General features: G+C 53.3%; 1 protein-coding gene across 1 annotated transcript in view; it reads right to left on the reverse strand.

The window, feature by feature from the left end:
* GALNT17 (polypeptide N-acetylgalactosaminyltransferase 17) overlaps nt 1-17,113 on the reverse strand; it is a gene marked incomplete at its 5' end in the record, with an annotated part of 84,205 nt that overhangs the window by 54,944 nt on the left and 12,148 nt on the right. The window contains one exon of the mRNA XM_042026581.1: nt 5,835-6,001. Coding sequence (XP_041882515.1) covers nt 5,835-6,001 — 167 coding nt within the window. The remainder of the gene's footprint in view (nt 1-5,834; nt 6,002-17,113) is intronic.

Raw genomic sequence — 17,113 nt, forward strand, 5'->3', positions numbered from 1 at the left:
GGACCACACATGCTCAAACCTCTGGAAACCATCACTGACTCACAAATCTCATCCCACTCCAAGTCAGGTGAAGTTATACCTAATTTTACCCCATGTTTCCCTCAGTCAGCAGTCACTGAGGAACACCCAGCTCCAGCCTCGGGACCTGCAGAGCTGCTGCTGACCTTGAAGCTCTTCATCTGACCTGTCAGCTCAGATGTTTCCTCCCCAGGGAGGTTGGGAGGCCTGGAATAGAATGCCAGGGATTTGTGACTCGCACCAAGGGACAGCAGCACAGCGGCTGTCACACAGAGGGGCAGCCTGGCCCCTGGATCTGCTCCTCCCAGGACTCCACACCAACCACAGCAGGGCCAGAGCATCTCCAGCTCAGGGCATTGCTCCATCCTCACCCCTGCCTGGCACGGGGCCTTGGTGCTGCACTCACAGGGCTGACAGAGAGAACATCTACAGGATCCTGAGCCAGGATAACCAGCCTGGAGTTCAAAAACTGGGACTCTGGATGTGAAGGAGGTCAGGAGCCAGGATGGGAGCAGAGCAGTGGCCCCCAGCTCCCCTCATCCTCCCCAAGCAGAGGAGCACTTCCTTCAGGCCTGCACTCCTGAGGATTCCCAGGGCTGGATCCACAGGGGCTGCACCACCAGCAATTCCCTCCAATCCAACACTGCCCCGGTCCCTGGAGCCTCCTTCCTCTCCTGCACCCCATGGCCCTCCTCCCACACACCCCCAGGCCCCCTCTGAGGAAGCCAGCTGGACCATCCCCCAGAGCACACCCCAGCACCTCTGTTCATTCAGGGTGCAGTCTGGGAGGGTTTGATCTCTGCCATTGACAGAGCTGCTGCCTGGGAAGATCTGCAGAGAGAAAGCCTTCTGAAAATGCCAGCAGGTTCAATTGCAATGCTGCCTTTTGTTCTCCATCTGTCCCTGCCGATCTTCCCTGAAGGGCAAGAGCAAGGAACTCGAATCCAATGGACCTGTTGCTCCATTAAAACCCCAGCTGCTATCACTTATGTTACCTATTGCAAACTATTCTGTCACCTACACTGGCTGGGAGATGGGGCTGCCAGGGAAATGGGGCTGCCAGGGGCTGCCAGGGAAATGGAAGCACCTGATGCCAAGGAAAGTAACCCCACCATGGACATCAGCCCAACTGCAAGCACAGAAACACCCACTGCTCCATGCCCACCCCAAATCCTGCCCAAACCTCTCCAAATCCCGTGGTAGCCCCCAGAAGTAAAGGTGGGAGCTGCCTGTAGGCACACAGAGAAAGGAGCAAAGGCCAGCAGCACCAGGGAGCTCAAGGAATTACCAAGGGCAGGGAATTCCTTGTGCAGCACTGGGCCTTGGGCGAGGACCACACCTCCTCTACACCCCTAAGGAAAACACCCCTGTGTTTGCCAGGCTCAGCTGGGTGGGAAAAGCCTACAGAGCCCGAGGTGTTATCAGAAACACCAGAGGGCTCAGGGCTGGGGGTGCTCCAGTGCCATGGGAGACCCCAAGCACCCCTGTCCCAAACTCTTACCTGCCTGAACCTCCGAAGCCATCAGGGCTGGGATTTCTGCAGGAAATCACTAAAACAGCTCATTCAACAGGCAATAAATAAATAAATGGGAACATTTTTCAGGGAGACTCAAAGCCAGGGGAGTTTCTGAAGCTTTTTACCTGCAGCTGGACCAGAGGAAACTGTGACAGGGGGAGCAGGGGGAGGCATCAGTTCTCACAGAGAAAGCTGATCCCGGTCAGGGCATGCAGCTCAAGCCTCTGGTCATTGGGTTCAGCAAAACCCAAAGAGAATCACAGAATGCCCTGAGCTGGGAGGGACCCACAGGGATCGTGGAACCCAACTCCTGGCCCTGCACAGACACCCCAACAACCCCACCCAGTGCTCTCTGCTGCTCTTCCCTATGGAGCCCCGAAAGCCTCGGGGCTGGACACCAGTGGGACAGCCCAGGTCAGCTCCAGTTAAACACCCCATCCTCAGGCTGGAGTAATTCAGCACTGGGAAAGGCTGGAATGGGACTCAGCTCCTTGCAGTTCCTCCTCTGAGCACAAACACCCAGACAGGTCCCGGGAGAGCGAGGCACAGAGCGCTGCTGTTGCTGCTGGAATGAGCTGCAGAACAAGAAAGGGATCCCTCAAGTCTCATTAATGTGCAACGCCGAGGTAAATTACAACCCTGAGCGTGTCTCCCCTGGTGCAGCCAGCTCCTTTAAGCAGCCTTTTATCCAAAGGGTTTCCTTTATTCCGAGAGGTTTGCTTTTCAAAGAGATGTTATCCCAGATTAAAAACACTAAAAGACACAACAACAACTTAAAAAAAAAAAGCAGGTGATGATTAAACAAGAGACTCAGACAAAGTGTGCAGCTGTGAGATAACACAGCATCTCAGGGGCACGTGGCTGCATCCTCCACCAGCCCGGGAACCTCGTTATCGCCGCCAAACACAACCTGCACACTGCCTGGGGAACTGCAGCCCTGCAACAAGCACAAACAAAAGCAGCCTCCAAAGGAGTCTTTATGAAGTGTAATGTGCAGCTCAAGGGAGAAGGGGGTTCAAACTACAACTCCCCGAGCTTTCTCCTTCAAGGAGGGATTTTTTTTTTCCCCCATTACAATACATTGACATCTTTTATCTATTTACAGCTCAGACATAAAGCATCAGAATGCCTGTGTTCATTAATTTAATCTCTCACTGCACACTTTTTGTGTTGTGCTGTGCTGTTGTACAACAAAGCTGAGAGCAAGGAGTGTCTAATGAGGCTTCAGGAGCTCTTTGTTCCAGCCTGAAAACCTCACACCAGCACCAGGCTTTGCAGTGGCTGCGGCACAGCTCTGCCTGGAGGGCACAGAGCCAGGTGGGCAGGGCAGGTGGCTCTTGCCTCTACCCCTGGGGCTAACCTTAACACTTGATTTGGAAATCTCTGCTAACTTTGTTCTCCAATTACCCAGATCTGCTGTGGTTCCTCTTCCCCCTGACAAACCCACACAAACCCCAGCCAGGGACTGTCCTGAGCCTTCAGCAACTGCCCCGAAGCTGCTTCTGGTGACCCAGGGGACAGCACAGCTCCTGGGCTTGGGCACTGCTCCCTGGAGTCAACCTTCTCTCACGTTACACAGCTGAGCCCCCAAAGGCTTTTCCTGGGCTACAACCACATCCCCACAGAAACTGTCCCTCACTCACACCCACACGGCTGCTCCCAAAGAGGCTGAAGAAATTCCTTCTCTTGCTCAATCACAGCCTCCAAAGTCATACCCACACAGCCCCACCCTCTGCTTGATCCTCCAGGATTCATCTCTAAATCTGAGAGCTCATGAGGAACTATTTTCCTGTAATTATTTTCCTGTAGAACCCAAATCTATTTATTATGATGACTTTGTTTGTAATATCCAAAGCATCAACTCTGCGGTGTTGCTGTTGCTGCTCAAAATTATTGCCTACCATTAGTGGGAACTCTGTGACAATGTTATTGCCATTAATAATTCCTGGCTGTCACTGCAGCTCCTCGAGGATGCTGAGAGGGAGCACACGATCCCAGAGCTGCGTTCTGGTTTGTATCATTTCTTTTACATGAGAAAAGTAGATTATTACACGCTTGGGAGGAGCTCTTCATAAACATCTGCCAAGTTACCTCATTATCTTCCTTCAAATCCCTCCTTAAAAATCTCATTTGTCATGAGGCCTGCAAAGCCTCAGCAGCAAACACTGGCATGATTAACTCACCCTCCCAGCTGATGGCACCACCTCGCTCCCCACGCCGCTCTCCTTGTGCACATCCATCCCAATGTTTCTGAGGACAGAACCCCTCAGGGATGTCCAACCCTCAGCACAGCCCTGGGCCAGCATGAGGGACCCTGGATGCTCCTGATGCCAATCAAAGCACCCTCAGGGTGGGATGCAGCCTAGGTGTGCCAGGAGGCTGTGATTTTCCCACCTTGTGCCCAGGATGTCTGAACTCGTCCATCAGCTGGGGTCATCTCCCTGCCTCTCCCTCCCTGGTGCTGTACAATGCTCCAACACAGCCCTGGAGGTGTCCCAGGCCAGGCTGGACATTGGGGCTGGGAGCAGCCTGGGACAGTGGGAGGTGTCCCTGCCATGGCAGGGGTGGCACTGGGTGGGCTTTAAGGTCCCTTCCCACCCAAACCTCTCTGGGATTCTGTGAAACCCCAGAGCTGGAAGCCCTTGAACACAGCCCGGTCCTTGGCCACCCCTCTACCTGCCCTGCCACCCCCCAGCCCCACCCAGCCCCAGCACTGGCAGACCCCGGGGACGGTGCTGCCCTGCAATCCCACAGTGGATCCGGGGATTCCATCCTGGTCCTCATTGCCAGCCGCAGCCTCGGCCCGTGGAAGAGGCAGATGCTTTTGGAAGGATTTGTTTTGTTGTCCTGTGCCTTTCCAGGGTCTCCAGAGCACCTGGCTCACCTCAGCCCCTCAGTGAATGAGGAAGAGGCTGTTCAGAGACATTTCTTTGTGCACAGCAATGAGGGGAGAAGCTCGGGGATGGGCACCAATGGCTTCTCTGTGAAAGGGTTCTTCCCTTTGCCCCATTAATAGGATAAAATTTGCAGAAGGAGCCTCTCATTTTGGTATTTCAAGCCCTCCAAGTCCTGAGCACTGTGAGCAGCACCTCACCTGCACTTCCCCTTCACCAGCCAAGTGGTTCCAGCTCTGAAATCCCATGGCTGCACTGTGGACACCATCCAAGCTCTGCCCTGGAGCTGCTGTGATTCCCACCAGCTGAGGAGCTGCCCTCCTGATTCTTCTCCTGGTAATTAGAACTCATCATCTTTCCATGGTGCTCATTACTGTGGTGCTTGAGTGCCTGTTTTTACAGCCTGAACAGCTCGCAGTGCACCAGCTCCTCTGCTCACAGACAGAGAGCAACCTCTCAGCTCCCCCTGGAATGAGCTCTCCACATCCTGCACCCTGCCCTGCTCTCCCCTCCAATCACTGCGTCCACAGCACTCCTTGATTAATTTTTTTCAAATAACACTGAAAGGAGGAAAAGGCAGCACAGCTGAAGAAGGCAGTAAACAAAGTCACTTAACTCTTTGCTGTCCTTCACGAGGATTTTAACTGCCCTGGTTATGTTGTCCAAGGGTATATTGGGAGAAAAAAAGACCTTGGAAGAATCTGAGTGTGAAAATGCTCCCTGCAGTTCTGTGTTATCAAAAGCCAGAAGGGAAGGGATGAGAACAGTGACGGAGAGCAGGGTGAACCAAAGGACCCTCGTGTGCAATGTGGGAAACCAAACATCCCCTCCAGGCTGTGGCAGGGCCTGACCTGGACAGGTGGGCTGGGACTGTTTCCTCCTCTTCCACTTTCCTTCTCCTACCAAAAGCAGAACTCAGGGAAGGAGGGTCTCTGCAGGGCACCAGCCATCCATAAAGCCCAGGATGGTATTTTACAACAGGGAAACCAAGGCACACACAGAGGAAATACCTCAGTTAACACTGGGAGGTGCCAGAGCAGAAATCCCTCAGGGCTCCAGGCTCTCGTCCTGCCAAATACTTAGAGGTGCATCTCTGCAACAACCAAACTGTTCTTATCAGAAACAAGGATACCCTGAAACCAGAACTCCTGGATGCTACTGAAGGGAGAGGTCAGATGGCTCTCTGGTTTCCTTCACCTCCCAGCTCTCAGATATGCTTTCAAACCACAGCTCTCTCAGATTTACCTGTGGTTTGATCTTGTTCCTCGCCAGAGAAGCTGGAGAGAACTTTGTGCCAGCAGCACACCCACCCCTTACACCACGTGCCCCTGCCCAAAGAACCCTCCAGGAGATTCCCAGAGATGAAATCCCTCCTGGTGGAGCTGGGAGCTGCCAGCACTGCTCACCCTCATCGCTGTTGTCATCCACCAGGATGATCTCCTTGAGCAGGGGTGCCGGCGTGTGGTTGACGGCGCTGTGCACCGAGCGCAGGATCACCGACAGCGCCTCGTTCACGAAGATGAAGATGATGGAGATCTGCGGAAGGTCCTTCCCGTATTTCAGCTCTTTGCACCTGCAACACAAAGGGCAGAGACACGGGGTCAGCAGAGCTCACAGGGCAGTGCTTCCAGCCAGGCACATGGGAAATACCCAGGGGAAGCCCACAGCTGCCAGCTCCCAGCTGTGCACAGCCAGGGACCCCCAGTGCCTGCAAACCCATCCTTGAATCCCTGCTGCTGGGAAGACACAGCAGCAAAGCAGAGCCTCCCCGGGCTCAGAGAGCACAGGCAGAGCTCACCTGACCCAGGCTGTGTTCCTGTGCTGGTGGGCAGGACCAGGAGTGGCCTCCAGAAATCAGCAGATGCCTTTAGCAGTTCAAGGGAAACTCCCCAGCCCCACTCTGTCCCAAGGTTTCCAGGTGCTCAGAAATGAGCCTTGTGCTTAAGCAGCACTTGGGAATTTTCTTCCCATTTGCTTTGGAAAGAAATGAACGTAAAATGAGCCTTGGTTAAATAGTCTCAATAAATGTTTTTGCTCCCTCAGCAGATACTTTTGAGCACACTCCTGTCTCTGAAGCAGAGGGGAAAAGGGGAGAGCAACCTTGAGCTCAAACATCACTGGAAAGGCCAGGGGAGAAGCTGTTGGGAACAGTGGGAATGGTGAGGGTGTGGGGTGGGAAGTGATGGGGTTTGGGGTGTTGGGTGATTTGGGTTTTTTCTTTAAAGCATTTTTAAAGACCTGGTGTCTTTGTACTCCACAGCCAGGATGGTTAAACCCAAACACTGGTGATCACCCCCCTGGGTTTCAGGAGTCACTCCTTAACTCGGGCAGGGTTTGGGGCTGGCTCTCTGCTCACACACACTGCCCAGCAGGACAAAGCCCAAACTCCCAGGTTTCCACCAGCACCATCCCTGGCAAGCAGCGGGTCCCTGTTACATGGACACACAGACCTGGAGAGAGGGACACCCCTGGAGCAGGGCTGGGGCAGCTCCAAGGGAAGGGGTGTTCTGGGTGACCCCCAGCTCTCCAGGGAGCACAGGGACATGGGTGTTGTTCCTCTGCCACATTTCATCTCAGCCAGACACCTCCTCTTAACAGAGCAACTGTGGAAGGCAAACAGGAGATCTTGAACCACTTCCAACAATTTAATTCAACTCTCCAGCTTCCCCTTCAATAAATCCACAGGGGGAAGGAGAGAAGGAGCCTCCCCACATCCATGACAGATCAGACATGGGAGCAGAGTTCCCAGAATTACAATGAGCGTGCACAGAACAAACCCTGCCCAGATGAGCAGAGAAAAACCAAAGGCAGAGTGACATCCCAGCAGCTCCTCAACTCCCCAGCAATGCCTCTGCATTGCATTGTCCTGGGGGTTTCTCAGGCAACAGCAGGCGTTCTTCAGACTCCAAAACGAGACTTGGGAGACAAAGATTTCCACAGAAACACAGTTTTCTTTATGAGTCTCCTTTAGTTAAACAAGTTTGCTGGATGAAAACATGGCTGTGTTTCTCGATTTAACTATTGCCTTCCCTACAGCAAGCCAAGAGCTCGACAGACAGCAACCAAAGGATCTTCCAAAGGGAAACTTTCTTTAAAATGAATGAAAGAACGGTCATGATGGGGCAAAGTGACAAGGGACCCTGAAATCCTGCCAAGAAAGTCAAAGTAAACTGACTCAGACATTAAAACCAGCTTTTGGTAGATGTTGATACCTGCTCCGATGAAGACAAGGCTGTCACAGGAGCATTTCCTTTAATCATTGCTCACCTCTGGGCAGCCTTCCCCCGAGGAATGCTGCGGGGGATAAAGAGCTCAGCCTGTGATCAAAGAGCTTTGGAGGCAAATCCAAACCCAGCTCTTTGAGGTTCATCTCCTGCTCATTGGCATTCTCCCTGTGCCACTCCTATCAGGGCTCTCCTTCCCCAGTCTCCGAGGACAGGCGGACAGAGATCCAGGGAGAGGAGATAAGCCTGGGAAGGAGGAGTGGGAAAGGCAAACCCCGCATTGCTGGGGGCACAGAGCCCCAGTTCTCCAAGAGCAGGAGAGGCTTTGCATAAGCACCCTGCTCTGGTGGCTCTGGCTGCACCCACAGGGGTGAGAAAGCAGCAATTTTAAGCCCAATTCACGTCAAGTTTGTTGTGCTCCTCCCACGGGGTCCCTTCAGTGCTGGTGCCAAAAGCTGTGGGGTGAGCGATGCTCTGCCACAGCCTTTGGCTCCACCAGGCTCTTCCCTGTGGACAAGCCAGCAAATATCCCTACAAGTGTGCAGGAAAACACCTGGAGCTGCTGGGCTCTCCTGGGGCAGGGAGGGGAAAAGGGGAGAGCAACCCTTGAGCTCAAACATCACTGGAAAGGCCAGGGGAGAAGCTGTGGGAAACAGCAGGAATGGTGAGGGCACAGGTGGGGGGAAGGGGTGGGTTTGGGGTGTTGGGTGGTTTGGGGTTCTTCTTTTAAACCTTTTTCCTAGAAAAAGGGCTGATCTGGATGCTTCGTCCTTCTGCCCATGTGCAGGCAGAGGCACAGGTGTGGCTGCTTTACTCTGGGAACACTCAGACCCTTCAGGGAGGACTCACTGCTGAGTCTTGGGACAGGTGAGGCTGCAACCCCCACACCTCCCTCCTCACCTGCACCCTCGGGAACAACACCCTGCCCACTCTGAGAGGCCCTTCCTGCAAAGGGGGGAAGGCACAAGATGGGCAATTCCTGCTGCCTTCAGTTTCAAGCACAACCCTGAGGAACAGCACAGAGAACCCAGCACTGAGCCTAGGTGCCAGCAGGAGCTCCAGAGGCTCAGGGACAGTCCCAAGCAATGCACCAAACCTCACCTGAGACACCTGGCACCCTCTGCCCACAGTTATCCCCCTCAGCCTTTGGCTGTGTGCCAGCCAAGGCCTTTGGAATTCAGATCCCAGGCCAAAATACTTCAAAAGACCTTCGAGCCCCTTCCATTGCCTAACGGGGGCCTACGGGAAGGCTGGAGAGAGAATTTTTGCAAGGACAAGCAGTGACAGGATAAGGGGGAATGGTTTTAAGCTCGAAGAGGGTCATATTGGAAAGAAATCCTTCCCTGGGAGGGTGGTGAGGCCCTGGCACAAAGAAGCTGTGGCTGCCCCTGTATCCCTGACAGTGCCCAAGGCCAGGCTGGATGGGGCTTGGAGAACCCTGGGATATGGAAGGTGTCCCTGCCTGGAACAAGATGGGCTTTGAGTTCCCTTCAAGCCAAAGCACTCTGGGATCCTGTGAATCTCAGGTTCTGTTTCAAACACCCAGCTCACGCTATACCTGGCCAGCCCAAATCAAGGCTCCTTCCAGGAAGCTGGATGTTCAAGGGAACACTCCAAACACTTCAAAACTTTTAAATTTAAATTAAATACAAGGGACAGACCACCACGATACGCTCCAGGGCCAGTGATCAGTTACCCAGCTAAGGCCCAGCCCATCATTTGATGTTCCATTTAGCCCACGACCATCATTCCATCTGTACCAAAGGCTGCCTCAGAAAGTTCTCCCTGCCCATGGAGCCGGTGCTCTCCAGCCACGTGCACAGCTGCAGCTGGCCCTAAGGCAGAGGTGCTGCCACATCTGCAGGACACAGGCACTGGGCCAGTTGGCAACAGGGCCTAACTGGAGAAAACGGAGGGAGGCTGCAAGTTATCCCTCCCCATCCCTGCTTTGCCAGGTGAGAAGCACCCCCCTGGCCCAGCACAGAGCCCCTGCCAGCATCTGGAAACGAATCAGTGCAGGTTACACAATTACATTTTCCCCCACTAAGTCCTGCTCTCTCCAATTAAACCCAGGCTGGCACCTGCTCTTAGGATTTATATCCAAATATCGTGAATCAATAGCGGAAAGAAAGAGCCCCCTTAGAGTTTTGTCTCTCCTTTAGATCAACGGGATATCAAAGAGGCATTTTATGTCCCATTAAATCATGCTTGAATATGTTCCATTAAATCATGCTCACAAAACTCTCCAAGTCTGAGGAGGCTGGGGAAAACCTCCCCATGTTCAGCACTGGGTTTAATTTAAGGACCTCGCCAAGGTCTCATTGAGAAATGATCTTGGCCTTAAACAGGGAAAAAAAAGGGGTTTCCTCTGTCCTTGGTCCAAGGCTCAGGCATGAAGGGAGAGGTTTAGGCTGGACATCAGGAAAGGTTCTTCCCCCAGAGGGTGCTGGGCACTGCCCAGGCTCCCCAGGGAATGGGCACGGCCCCGAGGCTGCCAGAGCTCCAGGAGCGTTGGGACAGCGCTGCCAGGGATGCCCAGGGTGGGGCTGTTGGGGTGTCTGTGCAGGGCCAGGGGCTGGCCTGGATAATCCCTGGGGGTCCCTTCCAGCTCAGAACCTTCCAGGACACTTTCCTCACTTCAGAACTCTGAGGAGCTGATGACTGACACCAGCCTCTGCACAAACCTCCTCCCAACATCCTCCCCAGCCCCTCCTCCAGGGACACAGGGGCTGGATGGGTACAGAGGTGACAGCTCCTGGACTGTGAGCACCACCACGTTTTTTGGGTCCAAGATCTTTACTCTACCTAAAGCCCAGGCCTGCAAACAGGAGAACCTGCAAGGAAACCCACAAACCAAATGTATTTACGGAGAACATTTTTTCACCTGAATCTTTGCAGTTCCTGTTTTATGTAAGAAACCATCCCGAAACAAAGGAAGGCTGAGCAGGGCAGCTGGGGGAGGGGGGAAGCAGGGCTGAGTTTCTGCTGAACAGCTTGGCACACATCAGGCTGGATTAATCAAGACAGCCAAATTCAAAAGACAAAACAGCACAAACCCCCAGCTCTGCTCCAGCGCGTGTTTGCCTGCTGCAGAGCCTGCTTTGAATCCTCAGATCATTTGTTTTCTGCTCAGCACACAGCTGTAAATCCACTCTTCAGAGCAGCGAGTCAGATTAGGATGTTTATTGTCTGTCTCAGTAACAGGAAAGGGATAACCCAGCATTTACTGCCTCATGATCCCTCAGCAGAAAAATCACCTGGAATCACAGCGAGCGCTCCTGGAGCACAGAGAGGCACAAAGTGGCAGCTAACAGTTACAAAGCACCTCCTCCTGCCCAGGGACTTAACGAGATCCACTCTATTACCCAATTAACACCTTTCACCTGTTCTCTGGGGCACAGAGCCATTTCCATCAACCACCTGGAACTGCACTGCCTGGCACCAGCCAAACCCGATGGCTTCTAACCTTCCCTAGCCCATATAACCCATTGATCAACACCAATCAAGGCAGCTTATGGACAGCCTGGAGTGTGGACTGTTCCAGGACAACAGAGGCACTCCTTGGCTTCAAGGAGTCTTCACTCCTTGGCCTTCACATCAGGCCAGGTTTGCACAGAGCTGCCAGGGAATGTCTGTGCCGTGGCTGGGACCTCCCCCAGGTAGCCCCTTTCAGAAAGAAAACAATTTAAGGAAAGACATAATAATATATTCAAGTTTTTCAGGAGAGCTTTAGGCTGGAGATCAGGAAAGGTTCTTCCCCCAGAGGGTGCTGGGCACTGCCCAGGCTCCCCAGGGAATGGGCACAGCCCCGAGGCTGCCAGAGCTCCAGGAGCGTTGGGACAGCGCTGCCAGGGATGCCCAGGGTGGGGTTGTTGGGGTGTCTGTGAAGGGCCAGGGGCTGGGCTGGGTGATCCCTGGGGGTCCCTTCCAGCTCAGGTATTTATGGATCTGTGATGCCCTGAACAACACAGAGCTCAGGGAGGAGCTGGGCAGTCAGGCTGCAGCTTGCTTTGCCCCTCAGAGCACTGAGCAGAAATCCTGCTAATGCTGAGAGATTGGGAATCTCTAATCCCAGAGGCTGCACCAAAGATTACATCCACCCTTGGCCACAGGAATTGTCTTCCCCCTTCCATGCTGTGCCATGATGTGTCGTCCACTCCTGACAGCTCCCACATCTACTCTGCACAGGAACTCAACATTTCCAGACTGCCACATTCCCTTAACCTGTGCCTTTGGCGTGGCCCCTTCCCCCAGTGCCAACATAAAATCTACCAAAGCTTTAAGAGGAGATGGAATCCCATTAGGTGTAGCTGTCCCCATTCCCAGGGAGGGGGCAGCACTCCATTCCTCTGGAAGCCTGCTCTGGTCAGAGTTCCCTGGTTTTCAAATATGTCCAATGTTTGAAAGGGAATACTTGGATTCAGACAAAAACCAGCCTGCCACAGGCCATCTGAAATTATCCAGCAGTAATTTGATTTTCCTAATGACGCCCTTCTAATCAATCCAGCCTGGAGCCCTCTGGAGCCACCTCTCCATCTGAGGGATGGGGGGCACAGGCAGAGCTTGGCAAGATCCAGAGAGACACAGACTGGGAGGAGCAAAGAGGTGAAGAAGTAAAGAGGTGTTAGAAGAACACCCCTGAAAGAAAAGTGGCTGCGGCTCAGTCTCAGAGCACTGATGGTGGTTTAAAATCACAGTTCTAATAAACAAGGTAGGAAAAAACCCAACCTCACCCTCACTGTGCCTTAAACACCAGGAACAACAGTCCCACCCTCTGGCTGGAGATGTATTTGTGCATTTTATGGAACCACAGATAGAACGTTTTGCCCTGAGCTGTTTTATCCAGGCTGGTGCCGCAGCTGGAGCTCAAGCAGAGGTTCTGCTGGGAGGTTTGGCCATGCAAAGAGCCAGCCCAGAGCTGGGCCCAGCTCAGCCCCAGCAGCACAGTTCCCCCTGCAGAGGTCACTGCCAGCCCCGCTCCGGGCTCGGCCCCTGCTGCCAAGGCCTTGGGATGCCAAGGCAAAGGCCAGGGAAGCCAAATGGGAAGTGAAGAAATGCCAATGGAAATCGGAACCCTCTCTTTCAGGGAAGGGCTCAAACGTGCCCTACAACCCCAGGGAAGAGTCACACACAGGGCTCCCAGGCTTCCTGTCCTTCCTTGGGTGTAAATCATGGAATCACTGAGCTTGGAAAAGCCTTCTTAAGGTCACTGAGTCCAAGCACTACCCCAGCACTACCACCCTGTTCACCACTGCCCCACGCCCCCAAGTGCCACATCCACAGGGATGGGGACTCCACCACTGCCCTGGGCAGCCTCTTCCAGTGCCTGACCACCCTTTGAGTGAGGAATTCCCCCCAATATCCACCCTGAGCCTCCCCTGGCCCAGCCTGAGGCTGTTCCCTCTCCTCCTGGCCCTGTTCCCTGGCAGCAGAGCCCGACCCCCCCCCCAGCTGCGCCCTCCTGTCAGGTTCAAGCCTCTACAATTGTCCATCCCTCAAACCCAGGACACAGAGGACACCCTGTGCCGTGTCCGTGTTCCACACAGGATGGAGCAGGTGCCACACAGGATGGGCAGGCCCTGCTCTGCTTCGGATGGATGTCAGGTCAGGAAAACACACCCAGGAGAAAAGGTCAACAAAAAGCAGCAGGGAAACAGCAGCCTGCTCTGTGCAGCCCCTGGAACAACTCCCCTGGCCTGACTGATGCCCGGCACAGGCAGGGATGGGCAGCACGCTGTGAGATCGTTTGGAGCACACAGCACTGTGTTGAGCTCTTAGGGAACACATCCATGGCCGGTGCAGGAGCGGGACCTGCTCTGTGCTGCCTCACTGCGAGGGTCTGAGGAGCAGAGTCTGCTCAGAATGATCGATGACCTCAGTGTCCATTTAATAACTGCAGCACCATCAGCTCTGATGCTGCACCACCCCTCATCTTCCCAGGGATGCCCCTCAAGGCTGGTCAGGACACAAATGTCCCCCCTACCTGTCCTGAAATGCCACCAGCAGCAACCACCATGGAGAGGGCTGGACATCCCTGGTCTGCACAACACCCAGGGTTCTGGGGCTCTGTGCTGCTCCCACATCCTCTGGAGTCATTCCTACAGCTCCTAATGGGGTCCTACTGCACCATCTCCATCTCTGTGGGATCAGCCATGACAGACACTCAGCAGACATGAAGAGTCAGACATGGAAATCTGTGCCAGCTGGCACAAAACAGACCCAGATCACGGAATCATTGAGTGGCTAGGTTGGGAAGGACATTAAAGATCATCTCAGCCCATCCAGATCCTGTGCACCTGTGGAAGAGCAAAGGGCAGACAAACAATGTGCTGGTTCTGATTATGGACATCACAGCGCCTTATGAAAGCAGATCCTGATGATGGCTGTTCCAAGATTTCCTCCTCTCCTCCATATCAGAGTGCCAGATCTCCCCCCCTCTTTATTTTTAATTCTGAGTTCCCCAGAATGGATCCTGACTTATTAATAATTTCTCTTTTGGCCATCACACTGAATAAATCCCGCTAACGTGCTTATCAGGAGCTTATCCCTTCCTGACATTTCAGTCTTGTATCAGACTCAAGGGTTTGCATATTTAAACAGGCAAATACTCTTTTCATCAGCAGAACAAATGATTCTTGTTACTTCCTTCCTTAAAGACACCGTGAGTATCATGGAAGTGCTCAGCTCTGCTGGCACAGCTTCCACGGAGTTGTGGAGCTGTTCCTGTAAAACATGGCTCAGGAGCAGAGAGAGAGTTCAGCTCAGACATATTTAAATGCCTTTTCTACAATGAGCTGTGGAACTGCCACAGTAAAGCCAAGGGTGCGTGAGGGACAGCTCAGTCAGATTAGTGCACAAGAAGTGGAATTCTCCCCAAAATTCCCATCCCAGAGATTGCTGCTTCAGGGAAACATCAACTTGGAACTGTCACCACTGCATCTCTCAGTGCTGAGGTTCCCAAAACTGAAAGCACTCCTCAGATATGAAGTCCCAGCAGTTTTACCCCATTACAGACGCAGAGATCAGCACTCTTCCAGAGGAGCAGGATCCCATGGCGTGGTGCAGGAGCCCAGAGCCAGCCAGCGTGTCCCTGTCACCTGTCACTTTTCAGGACAGCACAAGTCATGACATCCACTGTATCAGTTCTTGCACAGAGCCCTTGGCTCCTCATCAGTCCCAGCAGGACAAGGCAGAGCAGGACACAGCTCCAAGGTCTCCTCATGGCCACACCTGGCCACATCTGGGGGCTCCCAGCTTGACAAGTCCTCAGGAGAAGGAGGCCGCTGTCCCCTTAACCAAGGCATCAGGGATTCAAACACAAGATGCCAAAGTTATGGTGCTCAGGGATGAAGTGGTCAGCCCCGGGGGGACAGGAGGTCAGCAGGGCTCAGGAGCAAAGCCTGCAGGTCCTGCTGCCTGGCTGTTGGCTTTTCTCTCCTCCCAGGCAAGTCAGATTGGGCAGGGAGGAAATTCAGGAGCATTTTTAATTCTGTTTGTTTTGAAACAGTGCCCTGCAAACACAGCTGAATGCTGAATGATGTCCAAACGGGCAGGGACTGAAGGAGCAAGCTTTGAAATGCGTGTCTGCAGCATTTTACACCATCATGACCTCAGAGAGCAGCACCCTGGCTTCCTTGGCCATGAGGATCCCAAGCTGTGGGGCAAGGGCAGCTCTGACTCCATCACCCAGTGCTGAGCAGTCCCTCAGGGAAGGCACAGGCAGGGAGCCCTGACTGCTCCCCAGGGACAGCACCAGATCCTGGCCACTGGCAAGAGGGTGAGTGAGTGCCCAGGGATGAAAGGCAGTGTCTCAGGTTACAATGTAAGGTGTAACCAAAAGTGTGTATTCTATCACCAGCTGCTAAAACCAGCTGGGGCAGGGTTCTTTGTCTCTCCAGTGACACATCCCTGATAACTCCCTCCGGAGAGAAATCTCCTGTTACTGAGCCATCCAGCCTCACTGCGTGACTCTCAAAATTACATCATCCCACTGTGAGATGCTCCACCCAGGGGGAGGAACCAAGCATTCCATCCTGGATGTAATCTGAGGTTTGGAACACCGCAGTCAGCCCTGACCTACTGGATTCCCGGAGGACAAGAGCTACATAACCACCCCTGGACCTTCAGAGGAGACCAGACCCTTCTACAGGATCACTGCTTCAACAGAACCGTATCTATCACTTCAAAGAGGACTGCAGCCACCCCTTAATTGGACTGCTGCCACCACCCAACAGGGTGTTGGGTTGTACCCTAACTCTGTCAGGTTAAGCCAGTGTTTCTGTATTATTGCCTTGTTATATTTACTGGTAAAGAACTGTTACTCCTATTTCTCATATCTTTGCCTGAAAGCCCCTTAATTTCAAAAATTATAATAATTTGGAGGGAAGGGGGTTACATTTTCCCTTCCAAGGGAGGCTCCTGCCTTCCTTAGCAGACACTTGTCTTTCAAACCAAGACAGGCAGCAATGTAAAACTGTAAATTATCAGTAAAATGTAAATTACCAATAAGTTGTAAATTACCAGTGCATGTTCTGACAGCCTCTGCTAGAGGCAGCTGCTGCTCTGTACCTGCTCACACAGGCACAGTCCTGGATGAGGCAATTCAGAGCCATCTCAGCTAAGGCAGGAGCCAGAGCTCCCTTCAAGGTCAGTGAAGTGACACTGCCACTGCCAAAGGACAATTCACTCCACCTCTCCATCCCAGGTATATTTCTGTCAGGGATGTCACTGAAGCTGGTTTTTGGGTGGGTGAAAATGCCTTTTTCCTCCCCTGATCAGAGGCAGCCCCAGGCTGAGCATTCAGACAAACACATCACTGAGGGAAGGGAGCCCTTCATGTCCCAGCTGGGGATTCCAGGGTGACAGTCCCACAGCAAACACAGCTCTGCTCAGGCAGGTGGGGATAAAACTGGCACTGCTGTGAACCTTCCCTCTCAAACTGAAAAGGAAATCCTTGGTACAGAGCCTGAGGTGGGAGTGTTTCACTCGAATACATCTCACGGGAACCCAGGATTCTGACATCCCCAGGACAGGCTTGGGGCAATGAAGAAGAAAAGTGGCCACCACTTGTGCTGCCTGGAACAAGGTGGAATGATGCCACTGCTGGAAGAGCTGGCATAAAAATGATGAACTTGAAAGGCTCAATGGAATTTTAGAGACAGCTCTTCTTCCCTGTGATCACAGAGCCACGTTGCTGACGGCTTTATGAACTGGAAGATGGAGAGGTTTTTAAACCTTTCCTGTTACGTACAGAATCACCGGATGAGTTTGTTTAGCCTCTGCCAGAATTGGATCGGCCTCGGCAGAGCGGCGCCCCTCAGCCCTGGCTGCCAAATTCCTGAGTGGGGAGTGCCACACAGGGAGGGCTCTGCCATCCCAGCAAGTGTCACACAGGGAGGGCTTTGCCATCCCAGAATCCCAGAGCTGGCACCAGGGAGAGCTCTGCCATCCCAGCATCCCAG

The sequence above is a fragment of the Corvus kubaryi genome, unplaced genomic scaffold (assembly GCF_017639235.1).
Source record: "Corvus kubaryi isolate FWS band 111438036 unplaced genomic scaffold, C.kubaryi_AGA036_p1.0 37284, whole genome shotgun sequence".
In the NCBI taxonomy this organism is placed as follows: domain Eukaryota; kingdom Metazoa; phylum Chordata; class Aves; order Passeriformes; family Corvidae; genus Corvus; species Corvus kubaryi.